Raw genomic sequence first — 17,521 nt, forward strand, 5'->3', positions numbered from 1 at the left:
TATTACAAAATTTGGAAATCTCAACAGCATGATGTCTGATTTCTATTGTTGAACCATTCTAATGATGGCAGTAATCATGTTTCATTCTCCTAGTGGCTTGTCCTTCCATCAAATATCTAGAAATTAAGGCCTTCAGGGCTCAATCCCTCACAGAGCAAACACATCATTTCAAGCATCTTATTGTTCTTCTTTCCTTCCCAGTGGCAACATTCTAAGAAACATATCACAAACAGCACCTTTTTTGTGATTGTGAAAGATGGTTCCAGGAGTTTCAGAGAAACCTGTGGGAAAACCCATGAAGTGGGGTTCCCCTATGGTTAAAGGAAATTGCCTCACTCACAGAATAGCTGAAGTTGGAAGGGAGCTCTGGAGGTTATTACAGTAATTAGAAAGTCCTTATCTGATCATGATGACAACAGGAAAAAGCTCAAAGCAAGGTCAGTCAGGATCTGCTCCCCAAGACCATGTTCAGTTGGATTTAGCACGTTATGTTGGGTTGATGTGGCCAGAAATGTGTATTCTATCACCATCTGTTAAAGCCAGGTGGGGTAGTGACCCGTATCTACATGGTACCCATCACAACCTATCCACAACCTATCCACAACCTATCCACAACCCATCCTCCCTGCAGGAAGATATCATCTGCTGCTGGGCCATTCAGTCCCACTGTATGACTGATAAAATTACATCATCCCACTGGGAGATGCTCCAGCCAGGGGGGGAGCCAAGCATTTCCTACCCAGATAAAAACTGAGATTTTGGACAACAAGGTACCTTCTTTCCACTGGATTCCAGAGGAAAACTGGACCTTTCCACATCATCCCTGGACCTTCAGAGGAAAACTGCACCTTCTACAGGAGCACTGCTCCAGCTGAACCACATCTGTCACTGCAGGAGGATGCAGCCACCATTTAATGGGACTGCTGCCAACACCCTGACTGACAGGGTGTCAGGGTGTATTCTGACTCTGTCAGTGTTTTGGGATTGTTCTTTGTAATACTGTATTTCTATTTTAATTTTCCTAGTAAAGAACTGTTATTCCTAATTCCCATATCTTTGCCTGAGAGCCCCTTAATTTCAAAATTATAATAATAATTTGGAGGGAGGGGGTTTACATTCTCCATTTCAAAGAGAAGCTTCTGCCTTTATTGGCAGAACCTGTCTTTCAAACCAGGACACATGTGTTTGCAGACATTTGTTTCTAGAAGTGTTATGAATACAATACATCTCTCTAATTTAATACAGTTACCTGACCAATCCTCCCAAAAAGAAAATATCCATTTATGTGCTTCTGTAACATACACTAACACCAAATACATGCAATACTTGGTAGGTTTCATAGGCAGTTTTTGGCTTTTGCTCCCTTGCTTATACTAATGGCAACAACAATCTCATGCAGTTGGAGGCTGTAGCCTGGCTTCAATTCTCACTGACAACCTACAATATAATTTTTGCCTTATTTGTTGAGGCATGAGAGTACTAAGCACTGGATTTACCAGTGAATTGGGGCATTTTACTGAAAGGATTCCATATTGGTAATTTCATTAATGTGAAATGTGTGTTTAAGCTCAAGGCCTGGGACATTTTGTCATACTGTTCAGAGCACAATAAACACCACAAATTCAAACCCTCATTATGCTTCCCTTCCAGAACAAAAGCCCCATTCATGAACATGAATTTACAGTGACTAGCTGTCCGAAGGCGTTGCTTTTGAGTTTAGAGAACAATTACTTTGTAAATTATAACCAATATAGATTCTGTTTAGGAATTAAAGGATTAAGTGAACACCCACTAGATGGTGTTCAACTACTGCAAGGGGTGACTGGGCTAGTTACACCTCCTATTCACCTCTGCGCAGACTTTTTTTGAAGAAACAAAAAATATATTTGTATTAGAGGACAAAAAGGAGATGAAATAATTCTCTTGACTAAAAATTTGAAAACGCTTTAGTAAATTATTTACCATCTCTGTTGAATGTCAGTAAGAGGAACTTCTAAAAGACATGACGAATACAAGCAAAAGAAAACACACAAGGTTATTTTGGGTCCACTTGTTACTAGTCTACAGTTTTACTCCAAAAACCTTGTATTTTTACAACTGATGATAATATTAATCCAATCTTCACCTTCCCAAATTCTGCTGACATCGTCCACTGAAAGATACAGGTTCACAAACACCCACCATGGAAACACATCCATTTTGAAATTAAAAGGATGAACTGAATTATTGGATGCCTACTCTAGGAGAACCTAATGCATCACTTTCTTTTTCAGCAAAAGCTTAATAATTGCAACTAATCTCCATTAATGTTAATAAAACTGCTATTGTAGCACTTCAGATGTTTTAGATTCCTGAAGATGACAAGGATGATAGTGATAAAGGGAACTGCTATGTAGAGCTGAATTAAGATAATACTGTCATTGCAGAATTTCCAGAAGGAATCTTTTCCTTTATAAGGCTCTGAAGTGCAACCTTACATGAAAATTTTAGGAAGGCCATTTTAGTGTAGATGACTTTTAGTATGATGACATTACTTTTTCCAACTGCCCTTATGAAAGACAAGGACATTCTAATAACCATGTTTAGGAATTTTCATACAGAAGAACTGTTTACAGCCTTGAGTATTTACTGACCCTGCACTGACCCATTTCATTATTTCCATAGCTCTCCAGGTTTTAGCACTATTGCAATCTCTACTTTTTCTTTCCTTCTTCCTTCTATTGTTTAATTCCTTAGTTCCTTTCAGAGGCAGACTTGCTTTCCTTCAGTTGATGGTCCACATCATTCTCACCTTTATCTTTAAATTAGCCTGAAGTTTCTTTCCACTTCTAAGATTATCTCATTCTGTTATTAGCACAGAGAGAAGCTCTAAGCAAACCAGTTACAGCCCCTGCTGAGTCTGACTTGTTTATACATCATTAACATCTGCCACATAGCAATTAACAGATGTTTGGAAAGCTTTCCTACAGCAGGGGCTCCAAGGGTATGTAAATGATAACAAGATGCTCCTGTTTTTTAAGCTATGAAAGGTTTAACCTATTTTTGCCATTCAATCAGAAGAGCTTAAAAACTGTGTTATTATTGCACTGGTCAAAATAGCTTGGTCAATTTGCAACTTAAAAAATTACTGCTGCTAATAGTATGTTTAAAAATTATTGACATGACGTTCATCAGCCTTTTATAGCAGTAAAAACAAAAAGTCTTGTGCATCAACTAGAGCACCTTCTCTACTAAAGAATGAACTTTGCAGATTGAATAAGAAAAGATAAGCTACCACTTGACCCTTTGACTTCAAACTCCTCATGATAAAGAAAAAAATCTGTCAGAAAGAAGAAAAAAGTATAGACAAAGAAGATCACGAGCTTCTTTCAAAAAAGAAGTTGTTCTTTTCTAGAATTGTCTTATTTTCTCAGAAAAAAAATTTTCTCCCCCTGAATTCAAATAATCTGATGAAGCAAAACCCTCAGAAACACATTTGGCTTTACCCCGGCTTTTATTTTTCAGTCAGGTTTTCTGAAGAATTCTGACCCTATTAAGCACCAGAGGAAACACTGTAATAGGTCACGACAGAAATAGAACATAAATATTTATTCAGTAAATATAATTAAGAAGGCAAATCCAAATGCAGAAGTACACTTTACATCAAAATTCCCACTAATGTCTCATTTAACTTGCAGCAGGCTTCAGTATACTGGGCTTCTGTGCTCACCTGTTTCAATTATTCTTGTGTTGTCTCTTTCCTGCCATTCTCAGCTTCTCTGATAAAAAAACTAGTTTCTCCTCCAAGAGCAGTTGTGGACTAAAAAATGGACAATTTTTTCCTTTCCCTCAGCAAAAGGGTATTTTACCTGGGGGCATCAAGCCCTTGGCTGTACATGACCTCCTAAGAGAATGTTTTCCAGATCTCTCTTTTTCTGCTTTAATCACAATACAATGATAATGTCAACAATTTTGTCACCTGAGGATGCAGAAAATAATTTGCTCTACCCCAGCATCCTCAGCTTGGCAGACACATGGAGGACCAAATGAGGACGAAAGCACCTTTGGTGCTGGAAGCTGCTCTGCACGTAGTGACTGCGAGTGGAGCACAGGCTACACGTATTTCAGCCTTTTGCTCAAGTGAGCATTGCTTTGAACCATTTTTCTCCTTTCCTAAAGCTGCAGTCTGACATTCAGAAGTTTCAGCAACAGTCTTAATTTAAGAAGTTCCTGACCTTCATCCTTGTTCCATTTCTCAGACCACAGTGATTGCTAGTGATTGTGCTGTGAGCCAGGGAATGACACTGGCTTTACACAGATAAAGCACACTCAGAAAAACATGGAATAAAGACACCTACATGAAGCTGTGGAATGGATGGCCTCATCCAGACAGAGGAGATAAAAATAAACTCAGGTTTGCTAAACTAAAAAGACCAGTGCTGAGTGGTAGCTTAATTATCTATAATGTAATACAGAGCTAAGCTTCAAAAGAAGAAAATCCATTATTTTAGAAAATGGGAAATGTTAGCATATGAGCCACAGGGTTTATACAGTGAATACCTATAGGGTGGATATCAGCAGAGGTTTTAAGGAACAGAGATATTGCGTCACTGTTTTCCAATATAATCAGTGGTTAAAAATGATTTTAAATTGAGTATGAAAAAATGTATGAGGTCTATATTTTAAGTTTGTTTTATTTTGAACTACGGAACTGGGAGCTTACTTAGAGAACATATATGATAAATTCTGAAATGCTTAAGACAAGTACTAAGCTGTGAAGTATTCCCCTAAAAGAGGATACAAATCCATAAAAATATGAGATATTACATACTAACTTAGGTAAGCAGTGGCAATAAATATGAGTGTTCTTACAATGGTTGACTAAGCAGATATCCTCTGTCCTTTTTATAGAAATACTGGACATAAACATTAACAACTGTCCTCTTGAAATGAGCATTTATTTTAGCTGCAGACAAAAGAGATTGAAACGACACATGAAGCAAATTTTAAATGGGCTTTTTATAATTCTCACAGTTGGTACAAATGAAAAGCAAACAATGGACAGCTTTCTTCTATTGAAAGTGTAGAGTAATTTATGTTGCCCAGTGTACTTTTAAAATGACCATACTGGTTTAAAAGACCCTCTCAATTTTTCAGCAGTAGAGACTGCCTTTACCACAGCTGGCAAAAAATGTTTCTCCTTAGCCAATCCAAAGAAAGGCAGAGAAGCAGATGAAATTTTTGAGCATTAGATTTTATAGTTTCTCCCAAGAAACTGACAGTGAAACAAATGGAAGCTCTCACATTCTATGTCACCAACAAATCCACACTCAAGAAATAAATGGTACTGTCAGGGTGTGAGTGACACACAAACACATGCACACCCCTTCCCCAGGAGAAACAAGAATGAAAAAAACCCACCCAACATCTGGAGAGGAACAAAAAAGGAGAAAAGTCCTCTGTTTTCTGGAACTGGCAGTTTCTCTAGTGGGATACGTGACTTACTACGCGCTTGCCAATACTGATGCAGCAGCAAGATTTCACTGTCTCAGTAGTTCCAGAAGTATTAGAGGTATTGGCACAGAGCTCACGCATTCAAGACTTGAAAAGAAGGCTGGTGTCTGGGAAAATGAGCTGCATTGTTCTGAAGACTTCAAACATCAGTCCTGAAAGACAACTGGAATAAACTGAATAACATCAAAAGGTAGCTGTCTTGGCCACGTCTTCTATTTAAATTCCATGCAAGGAGCCCATTTAAAAATTTTTATTAAGCCAAGTATGACTGCAGCTTTTAGTGAACAAAGCCCCTGGATACTGGCATTTTATACATACTGATCATCTGAAAAAAGCAGCTAGAAAAACCAAGGATGGCCAGGTAGGATGGATTTGGACCTACTAGCAATGCTGAACTCCTTTTTGTCTGGTAACAACCACAGCAGGATTTGTTAGAAAATGTAGTATTTTTTTGTTAGCTGTGTCTGTAAAATCCTTTCACTTTCAGGCTTTTCCAGGTCTGAAAGGAAAGATATTTAAAAAAAGATGTACCAGCAGAATGACCAGGTGCTTGCCAGAAATATGGATGATGGTGTGAAGACCTGAGCTCTCTGAGGGACAACACTGGAAGGCTGATTTGATTACTAAGAATTGTGTCTTGTCTGCATTCTACCCTGCAGTAACGAAGCTGGTAACCCAAGGGAGGGCACTGCCACATAAGCAGGTGGCTCTAACAAGAGGAATCTGTGTGTTTTACACATGGAAAAAAAAAGTCTTTGAACTATGTATTTGCTTTTGTTTCACAGCAGATGAGGAAGGCTACTGAGCACAATTGGTGCTATAACCCACTACAGGTGCAAGGCTGTGGAGTGAGAAACAAAGCATAACCTGGCCAGTTTCTCCCTTAGGGAATCAGTGCCAGTGTTTTCCAAACAGGGAGCAATGGAACTTCTCAAAGGTGCCCCTGGAGACACCAGCTGTTTGGCAAGTATGGACAGCTCCTCTCACCTACCAAAGCAGGCTGCACACCTTGCCTGCTGCTACTGCCTAGAAGCAAAGTGATTGATGCTCTGTGGTTCTACCCTAGGCATTTTTTAAAAACTCATAATGTAACATTTCTTATGAGAACAAGCAGGGGAAAAATAGTAGTTTGTATCAAAGTTACTCAAAAAAGGATAAATCATATGACTAATACAATAAAACTTCAGCATTGGCTTAAGGAAAAGCACAGAACCATCAGTACCAAAAGAGTTACAAACAACTGAAAATAGGAGGCTAGAATGCGTGCTAGATTTTGGCAGGAGCCTGACCTGCACTCCTGGCACCTGCTATCATCCACCAGTGGTCTGCAGATCCTCATCAGTTCTTAAATAACTGAATGCAAGCCAAGGAATTTTAAAATCTGATTGTACTTCTTTGGTATAAACCGATACCTGTCTATGTTGAGGACATATGTTGCAAGAAATTAAAATACACTTAAGAGTGAAAAAAATAATTGAATCTGATTTTCACGCTACATCTGTTAAGACTTAATTGTCAGTTAAGCAGGATGTTTCAGAACTGATTAAGTTCCATTGAATTATTAAAAAAATACTGAAGTAATCTGTCAAAAGTATTTGGAACCTGTGGGAGATATCAGAGATATTTTCTGTGGTATGTTGACAGTATGTTATAAAAGTAGTTGAAAGTGTGTGGTGTTCTAAAAACACAAAAAAATCTTTAAAGATAGGAAAAATATTCAGAGACCAAGAATGATTGTATAAGCTCTTGAAATATGCCCATATGTATAAAAAAAGTGACTTCTCTGTTAGGTATTTTAAATATCACATTAGCATGTCACAAAACTGGAATACTTGACTACAGCAGAAACTGTTGCAAGATTTCTGAAATTCTAAGGCAGACGATGTTTATACAACAAGCAGACTCCTGTTATTAATAACCAGATCTTTCCATTACTTGCACTACAAGTATTCTGTATGAGCACAATACATTTTCATTCATTTCAGGGAATCTGTTTTCCATTCAGATGCCATTAAATAACCAATAACTTTCACACTTTAAATAACCAAATCCTTCAAGATGTGCACTGAGACCACTTGCCTCTTGCTCACAACTCTGCTGAAGCCTGATCGCTTTTATTATTGGTACTATTTTTGTGCTGAGTTTTTAAAAATTGCTTTCATTCATTAAGAAGCTGTAATTTATCTTCTCATTGAACTGTTTTTCAGAAGGCTAAATGGCTAGCAATATATTTGCAAATCATCTTGCCCAAGTTTTTACCTAATCAGTAAACATTGGAGTCAAATGAGGTAAGAACTCTCAAACTGCATCACTCTTCAGCCAGTCATCAATGCCATGAAGGGAAAAATAGGAATCAACCACAACAGAGACACGAACTCAGTATAACCTTACTGCTGTCTCACACAGACATACCTGCAAACATACAAATGTAATTAATATAATTAATATAAATTCAAAGATCAAAAAAAAATTTCCTATTTGACTGTACAAGGAATGTATCTCAGATATCTTCAACATGGTTGAAGGCATGAAAATAGAACTGAAGGGGGAAAAAAAGACATTTTCCTTGTGCAATGATATGCTAAAACATGCTCCTTTTTAAGTGATTTTGCTCCATGGCTCCCTTTCCTCCTGCTCTCCCATCTGACTGTGCACAATTCCTCGCTGCTGCAGCCGCAGGGCTACAGTGCTGGAAGCCAGCACTCACCTAACACCTCTGCTCCCAGAGCTGCTCCCCTTCAGCTGCTTTTCAGACTCTCCATCAAATATACTCTTCTGAAAAATGAGGGCAAAGAAGTAAGTTGATGCAGAGGCCAGTGGTTAATACCCCTAAAAAAGAAGCCTGGCCAACAGAGCAGATTTGAATGGTGCAGCAGGAAACACTGCATTTCTCCTCAAGAATCCCATCTTTGATTCCGTTGTGTAGTATCTTGTGATGTAGCCATTATGAAAGTGCATTAGTGTTTATTTGAGTTCACAACAAAACATATGTCCAGACATAAATATATATTATCAAGATGATAGGAATTTCAGCCATATTTGTAAACAAAGAACTATTTACTGTCAAATTAGTTTTTTGATAAACACACAGCCTACGTATGTTACTTATCAGAGTTAACATCTAATTAATGAGGACAAATGAAAAAACAAAAAATTCCCTTAATTAGCTTATATAATTACCAACAATTGGCTGAGTCACAACATTAGGTTCAAAACAATATAGTATTTTATGCACAACACCAATTTTTTATGTTCTACTTGGACACTTAAGGGTAAATGAAAGTAAGTTAGTTTGAAGACTTTGATAGGTTTGTGGTAGGATTTCCTAATGCTTTTAGGGTAATTAAGGATAGCTGAGGATGAAAAATCCACAGTATGGAAGACATTTTCAGCAATCAATGTTTATTTTTGCTTTTGTGTTCAGTTCCTTAACAGGAATAGTATTTTTCTTTACTTACAACCCCACTTTAAGAAATGAGTAAACAATGATGACTAAGAACCTTTGGCTAGAATTGGCTGATTTTGTTTCATTTTCTAAAATTCAGAAGAGATTAATCTAATGACCTTAAACCACCATGTTATTTCTTTGGATTTATCTTCATTTTAGCTTCCATCTAGCACTGGGAAAGCGGTCATCTTTGTCATGCATCCTCAGCTTGCAGAGTTCTCTATTGTGTTTGGAGGATTTGAGCAACAATGACATATCTGTACTAAAAAACACTAAATACAGAGACAGAGAGAAAACTATTTCTTTGTTAACGCATTAGAAATTTGATAGGACTGAAGTCAGTTCCCAGCTGCACAACACTTCAATCCCTACTTCCCATATGAAGCTTCTCCACTTTGACAAGCTTCGATCTTATTCTTTTACTCTGCATCCTAGATTTTAGATCTGACACTGATGCATGAGTCACATCAGTCTGGTTAGTTATTGCATATGAAATTCAGGTCAAAATGAAGACACTAAAGCAGAGGTTCCTGAACTTCTGCCAAAGGCAAAAAACTCAAGACCCAAAAATAAAAAGACTGACTCAGGTCATTCCACAGTGCTCATCTACTGACTCTCCCTTTTGGCTCTCCTAACACCACTGACTGCACCAGCACTGACCTCAACTAAGGACAATGGAGAATTTAATTTTTTAGCCACCAGAGCCTTGCACTGTGTCCTTTCCTCAGATTCCCTCACAGCCATGACCAGGCTGATGCTGTGACAGGAAGCCACACATCATAGCAAGCCTGCAAACACACCACAACTTTCCACCAACTGTGTTCCCATAGAAAGCTCAACCAACTTGAACAACTTCTCCAAGGAAACTCAGAACGTACTAATCCTCATTGACAGACAGGACTCTACCATGGAAATACTGCCTCTGGTACCAGAACACAGGAAAATCTCTTTTACAGCAGCTGAATGAATGAAGATGCTACACCACATAAAATCTGGACTGCGTAGATACAGAAAGATCAAGATCTTTATTTAGTAAGTGTCAATTGTTATCAGATAAGGTAACCTGAAGGTTTGTCTTCTACCTGGAAGAGGAATAGAATAATCTTCTCCAGAAAAAGATGCACATAAGCATAGTTCAGATTCAATGAATTGCAAAATTTTTGTTTCCTGAAGGAAGATTCTTGCAGTCCTTTTCAAAAATTAATACAGATTTTCTTATATGTTTTGCAATAGCACATCAGAGATGGTATTTCCATGGAGCTCTAACACAGTATTAGATGTCTAATCTGGAATATGAGCTTATGTACAACTGTTTAAGATACAAATTTTACATGAAGGGTGTCTCGAAAATGCACCTGCATTGCAATGAAAATTCAGTGTAAATCAGCAGAACTTTATCCTTCTCATACCTGTGATCTTAAAAGTGATAGAATTTCTGACGCAACACAGCAAGTTCATATTACTTGTATTAGATATTACTAGACATTGTGAAGTATTTTTACATCACAATAAGAACAGTAACAGAGAATACTTTTTCACTAAACTATCATTTCATCAGGTGTGAGGATTTACATGAACATCCCGCAGATTACCCAGAAGAACTTGGCTGGTTTTGCAATGGTTTGCCACAGATCCCTGTGGTGACATAGTTTTAACACAAGATTACATGGCACATAACCATAAATCCAAAATCCCCAATGGGGCATTTAGTATGCAGTGCACTAACTGGTAGAAAAAAATGCTGTCATGTTAGTTTTGCACTGGCACAAATGCTGTGCCATGCTACCACATCTCATTTACTGTTGGCCACTGTTTATAAAGAAGTGGCTGCTTCCTTTCATAAAATAACTAACAGCAATAAAACTAGGCACATATTTACAGAGTAACTTGGTGTGAAGCACTGCCTCTAAAAGCAAGCAAAGTTTTTTTGGATGGTGTCTTTATTCCTTTATAGAGCTCTTTGCTTTGTCAATATGCAGAACAAAAAGTCTGTCAGGAAACTCTGCATTTGTTATCAGCTTATTCTCCTTACATGGTAGTACTGTAAATATTTTTCTTCATTACCACCGTGCCAATAAATAACTTTGAAGGTGTGACTTAATTAACAGGAATGCCAATATTTCACAACTTTTGCCTACTTTAAAGAAAATGAGTAACAGAGAAACCCATGTACCAGGAAACAAATGACCAGAGGTAGTGAACTAAGGTCTACCAGGCAGGGTTCAAGATCACTTAGGCTGGATGACAGCTGATACATTTGCAGTACAGTTCATCTGTTTTCTTATCTGGTAAAGTGTTCCATAATAAATCATAATTTATTGCATCTTTTGCAATCCTGTCAAAGGGCACACCTAAGATTTTTGCTTCAATAATAAATTCCACCCAACTGTGTAAAGGAATTCACTTGACAATTTGTACATAGCTAAAATATTTTGGTATTTTTTAATGCTGGCACCAACAACTCATCTGGTTTATACAACACCACATTTACTTTCTACTGAATTTGACTATGTTTAAAAACTAATAGGAGATTTCAAAGCAATTCTCCAGGGACAACCACCCATGAGCAAAAAACCCTAAGGCTGGCTGGCCAAGGTCTTCTATTCTCAAATCATTAATGTTTCTCATCCTTTGCTTGCCTTTTTCCCTTGTGGGAGTATTTATCTCTGAATAGGGACAGATCAACCTCAGCAATATTTCGTGATGTACACAACTAAATTGCACATGAGGCTAGTCAGAAGTTTCTGCATATTGTCTGTAAAAAGTACAGCAGAAACAAAACTTTAGAACAGCCTTAAGTCTTCCATATTACTATAAAAAGCATCCAATTGGAAAGCACCAAGCAAATATTTATGAAGATGAATGATTACTGCCAGGGTGCTACAGATTTTACTGAGAGGTTTGGGTTTTTTCACTTATTAGTAATTAAAAAAAAATAGATAGAGAATAACCAAATCATTACAGCTCGGAGTTCAGCATTGTAAGACTCACCATTTGGATGCAGGATCACATGTTAAAATTGCATCTAAATATGCAGTAAGTGAAGGGTATCACTTTCTAAGATAAGTGTTGTTATATCTTTTTCCTGTCTAAAGACAATGTTCAGGGTGAAAGAGAATTATTTCATTATATAAGTGGAAAGCTTCCAAAATAATTGCTGCTTTGCTATGGTCACTATCTTGACTGACTCTGAATATACCAGGACAGATATTTGAGAGAGGTCTGCTTATTTTCATCATATGAAACTCTTCTAAACACAATGAATAAAACAACTGCCTTTAAAATACTTCAAGTGCCATATTTCTCTGCTATTAAATTCTGTGTCTGTTTGTGGTCACATAAAAATGTAAAATCCCAAGCAAGAGAAGTCAAGAGAATTGCTTACCACTGTGTTTATGCTACTGGTCAAAGAATCCATACCAATGATAGTTTAAAAAAATATTTCGGAACATTAGATTAAAGTGTCAACATTTTTCTATTAAGCGTCTATGATGCTACTGCTGCAAGCCTGACCTCAATTTGAAATGCTAAATACGCATTAGAGCAAAGATTCTTTTTCTTGTCATTATTTATTCCTTTCTGTTTAATGCTATTTCCTACTCATATTAGCAAAGCAACTGAAATTAACTTGGCTGCATTACAAACAGATATCACCACATACCATTTCATTAAAAATCTGCATGTGTACTATTATACTTGGAGTAACCAATTAATATGTATGAATGGCTAGGACTGAGAAACATCTCTCTAACCTTGTCTTCAGAGACAACTGTCTGAAAACCACATCTTCAAAACTAAAAGTTTCTGTATTCTCTGTCTTTCAGGCAGGAAAACCTCAAAATAAGTTCCCTTTTAGGTTTTTAACTTAATGACTCAAGTTTTGAGGGGGAATAAAGTCTAACACTCATATATTAAAAACATTAAAAATATACATTAAAAGTATTTTAAAAATCTCCATGATTCTCAAGGTCATAAAGTCCTTCTAAGGATTTATATTCAGCTTTGTGTAATATTAGAAGCTGTGTGTCAGCAGTGAATTCATGTATCCTTATCACCTATAGATTTTTGGCAGATACTGGAAAACTTTTTTATTATAGATACAGATACTTGAGTCCTATTCTTTGACCACCTGCAGCTCTTTTAAACTGCTTTCTGCCCTAGGCTTGAATCAAAGTGCATTCTGGTCTCCTTCTTCCTCCCTGTCTCTCAAACCCTTCCACAGGACCTTGAATTCCCTTCTGGATTTCAAGTTCAATATTCCCAAGTCACTACAGCACTTACTGGTATGTGGGCAGAGAATCCGAGGCTTTGAATGGCTTTTGCTAGACAACATGCTCTCCTGGTCAGATGTGCAGATTGCAGCAAACAACTACTAAAGCTGGGAATTTTCCCTCTTTCTCTCAGCAGATGAACTAACAGAGTATTTGTCCTCTAAGTGTTAATCCCCTCTGGAAACTGGAAAAACTTAACCTTTCAAAATCAAAAAAAACAAAACAAAATAAAAAAATCCTAGGAAAACTGTAAAACCTTTTTTTTTTTCTTTTTGAGGAAAAAAGCATATATCTTTTAAAAAATTACTGTATCATGGAAATAACAGAAGAAGATACAAAGACAAAAGAAGCTTAAGTAATGGGGTATAATTAATTAAGCCAGAAAACCTCCAGTAAAGGACAATGACATATGCACTTTTTATTTGTGTGCTGTTTCTATCTTCTGCTCAGAAACCACACTTTTGAAAATACTTCTTGAAAAGACACTTGTGATTTTGATTTGCTCTTAACTAGGTTATGTAAAAATCAAAGAAGATTTAAAACCAAAAATGTAGAACTCAACTCTGGGTTTTATTATTCTTATTCAACTCACTCCCATCACTGACTCCTCTAAGAAAAAAGGTCACAGTATTACTCACTGGTGAAGTGAATAGAAGATGACAGGACCAGGAATGGTATGAACACTATTATAATACACTCATTCTATTTATTGTGGCATGTAAGCAATTGAGGAACTACATACTGATCAGACATGTAAATTATGCAGATGTCATCAGCAAGTCACCAGATTTCTAAATCATCAGCCTCACCTCATTTCTGTAAAGGGTCACAGTGTCTGTGAGAATCCATATGGGCAACATTTAAAAACTGGCTTCTGCTGATTTATGTAACATTAAAGGATCTTATCCCAGTGATTTGCAAATGACATCTCTAAGGGGACCAGCAAGTTTCTTTTCCTTCACAAACACAATAACAAGAAAACAACTTACGTTCAACTTGATCAAACATTACTGAGAACAAGAAATCTCTTGGTGTCATGTAATACTCTCCTTCATATTCCAGTGATGCAAAATGCATGAAGCGGTGCTTTCGAAGAGACAGTCTTTCATCCACATCTGCATGAATGACATCTTCTTTCTAAAAAAGAAAAAGAGTCCACTGCATTTGTAGACCAAAGATGTAATCAGAAAAAATCCTATACCCTATCTTGATCAACCTCAGTATTTTGTGGGTAGCCACAACAAAAAGCTACCAGCAATTAGAGCTTTTATGGCACAGTCTTAAGGAATGACATGCTTATATGACAGTCCAAGTATTTTTTGGCTTCATTTAGAGCATGCTTTAACAACACAGGTGAGCCAAATCAATGGCTGGATGTCACCAAAGGCTCCTGCTTCCCACTCCCCTGCTCTTGGCTATGTGGTCCTGCACATCCTTGTTTGCCAGCTCTGCTACTTGTCAGGCTCTTGCTGAGCCAAATTCAGCTTGCTAATTCAGCAAAAGACCTAAACCCACCAAACAGTCAATAGTGTTTCACCAGGTTAGTAGCTGGCTCAGCAAAGGCTGAAATGTGCTGCATATCCATGCAAATGACCCATTCCTGAAGTTTATTATTAAATTGTGGAGCAACTCCTAAGATGGGAGAATAATGATATTCTAGTTTAAGTATGGGCCTGTCAGAAAAATGGGAAAAGCAATGAAAACACCAACAAAAGAGTCAGAGACCATACCACCAAACCCAGATTCAACTAGTCAAGCAAACAAAAAATCTCCAACTTCACCCTCTCCTCATAAATATTGAGCGACTCAGGATCAAAACCATACAGGTTGACAAATACTCTGATGAGTAGCACCAGCACTTACTGGCAGCAAAAGAGGACACAGAGATATTCACACTTTAGGATTTCAGAGATGGTAAGTGACAAGAGGAAAATGAGAAACTCTAAAATTCAGAACCCACACTGTGTATTTGAACATTAATTATGGAACAATTACCATCATATACTATATTATGCACTATTATATTTCTAAATGGAAAGCTATAACTTGCCATTTAATCCTGCACCTTGCACCCCTCTGTTAGCATTAAGGACTTGTCATAATGTTTCACTGAATGATAGGCTGCAAGCACCTGTTATAGTCAATTTTAACTTTCCCTTGTAGCATGTTTGTTTGCCTCAAACCTCAGGTTTCAATGAAGGGTGGGAGGGAACCAACAACAAGAAATAAACCAAAATACTCATAACCTAGATTTAAAACAGTCATATTCTGATATCCAAGGAACATATGGGCTACCTCTAAGTATCTGAAGCCAAGACTTGCTTTGGTTTAGAAAGAACTGCTTTAAGCTTCTCACAGTACAGAGCTCTATCGTGGCCTACAACACAAATGCACTGCTGCTGTTCAGACCTGCATGTTCTGGAAAATACTGCTTAAACACAAATCCAGTGTAGCAACAAATGTACCTTTATACTCTTTAAAACTTTAGGGGACAAGTGACTCTATATTGCTTAGCTAACAAGACTCAACAAACCGTAAATCTAAAATGAATATTTCACGGTTGCTGGGTATTAACATGCTGCATGCTTATTAAAGTCACATCCTTCTCACAGTAATGTAAGCAATTTTTCCCCAACAGCAAATTTCTTTAAAAAGTGGAAAATGGTTTCACAGTTGTCCTTTAACCAAAATTATGTAATGAAAAGAAATCTTTCTGCATAAATACAAAATTAAAAAGTTTAGACGAGAAGTAAAAAGTGAATTCTACAATATGTTCAAACCAACTGGATTTTCAAGTTTCTTAAGTCTCGCAGTATTTATTTGAATTCTGTCTAAAGTTAAATTTGTTACTGATAGCAGAATACTGGATTTCAGCAGTCCACAATTTTAACTGAAATACCAGTACCAGTTTTGGTCATCACCATGTAAGAAAGATATTAACCTGTTAAGAGTGTCCAAAGGAGGAAAACAAGATGGAGAAGGGCCTTGAGGAAAAGTCCTCTGTGGAGTGGCTGAGGTCACTTGGTGTGTTCAGCCTGGAGGAGACTGAGGGAAGACCCCATTTCAGTTACAGCTTCCTTGTGAGGGGAAGAGGAGGGGCAGATGATGCCATAAGTGCCTAGAACAGAACCTAGACACTTTAATATTTTCCAGATTCTGTATTGAATTAGTAGATAACTCTGAACTTCATATAAAGTATTAGCAAGTTCTCTTCATGGTTTAGTTAGCCAAAACAAGGCATCACAGACACTGATCTCTTCTCTGTGGTGACAGTGACAGGACCTGAAGGAATGGCCTGAGCTGTGTCAGGGGAGGTTGGAGGTTAGGCAAAGGTTCTTCACACAGAGGGTGTTTGGGCACTGGAACAGGCTGCCCAGGGAAGTGTGCACCAGCCTGGCAGAGCTCAAGGAACATTTGGACAGTGTGCTCAGGCACATGTGTGGTTCTTGGGGTGTGCAGGAGCTGGACTTGATGATCCTGATGGATCCCTTCAAATTCAGGATATTCTGTGATTATGTGTTCACATGTTCACATATTAACTCTGAAGAGTGCCTTGTATTTGGAAAGGAACCTATTCCCATCAGAATTACAATAACATGTGATTATGGACTCATGAAACCCCTTTCTTTTTGTGAAACTGGCATCCTTGATTTGCAAAACAGCTTTGGCTAACTTCTTATGAACTCCAGCTTAAAAACTAGCACAAATGAGGATGAAACAGGATGAAATAAATCAGCTGTACCATTGCCTACTTTTTTTTCTAAACTTTTGCAAAATTCCTGACATCTTGTCACTATTAAAGAAATTCATCATCTGCGAAGAACACCCTCCAGGACATGATCATGAGCTCAGTGAGAGCAGCTACCACCTCATTTAAAAGCTGTATCCCTCCCTCCCATGCACTATTATTTTCTTCACCAATATGTATTTCTCCAAGTCTTCAATCAGCAGGGATGCCAGACCCACCAAAGACAGCTGGTAAGGGGTGAAAATACATGGGAAGAAGTGGAAAGCTCTTATTTTTTGTAAAAAATCTTAAAAGCATAACACCCATTTTGTACTTAGATTAGACAAATGTTTGAATAAGTATTCTAATCATTATTCCAAGTGCCTAACCAAAGATTAAATTAAAATTAAGTTTTGAAGAAAAGGCTGATTCAATTACTTAACATTAAGATTGATCTTCTTTTGAAGTACCAATCTAAAGAGTGCAGAGGGGAGTAAACTTGCTCTCCAAAATTCAGTATCCTTCCCACTTCAATTAAATCCTGACTAAATTCCAAATAGTTTTTCCTGAGTCATCCAGGGA

At 37.4% G+C, this 17,521-nt stretch overlaps 1 protein-coding gene across 1 annotated transcript in view; it reads right to left on the minus strand.

Annotated features, from left to right (window-relative positions):
• The window catches only part of MICU2 (mitochondrial calcium uptake 2), a 138,701-nt gene that overhangs the window by 50,293 nt on the left and 70,887 nt on the right, over positions 1–17,521 (minus strand). Inside the window, exon 2 of the mRNA XM_056486588.1 lies at positions 14,202–14,349. Within this exon, the coding sequence (XP_056342563.1) occupies positions 14,202–14,349 (148 nt within the window). The remainder of the gene's footprint in view (positions 1–14,201; positions 14,350–17,521) is intronic.

Source organism: Oenanthe melanoleuca, chromosome 1 (genome assembly GCF_029582105.1).
Source record: "Oenanthe melanoleuca isolate GR-GAL-2019-014 chromosome 1, OMel1.0, whole genome shotgun sequence".
NCBI lineage: Eukaryota > Metazoa > Chordata > Aves > Passeriformes > Muscicapidae > Oenanthe > Oenanthe melanoleuca.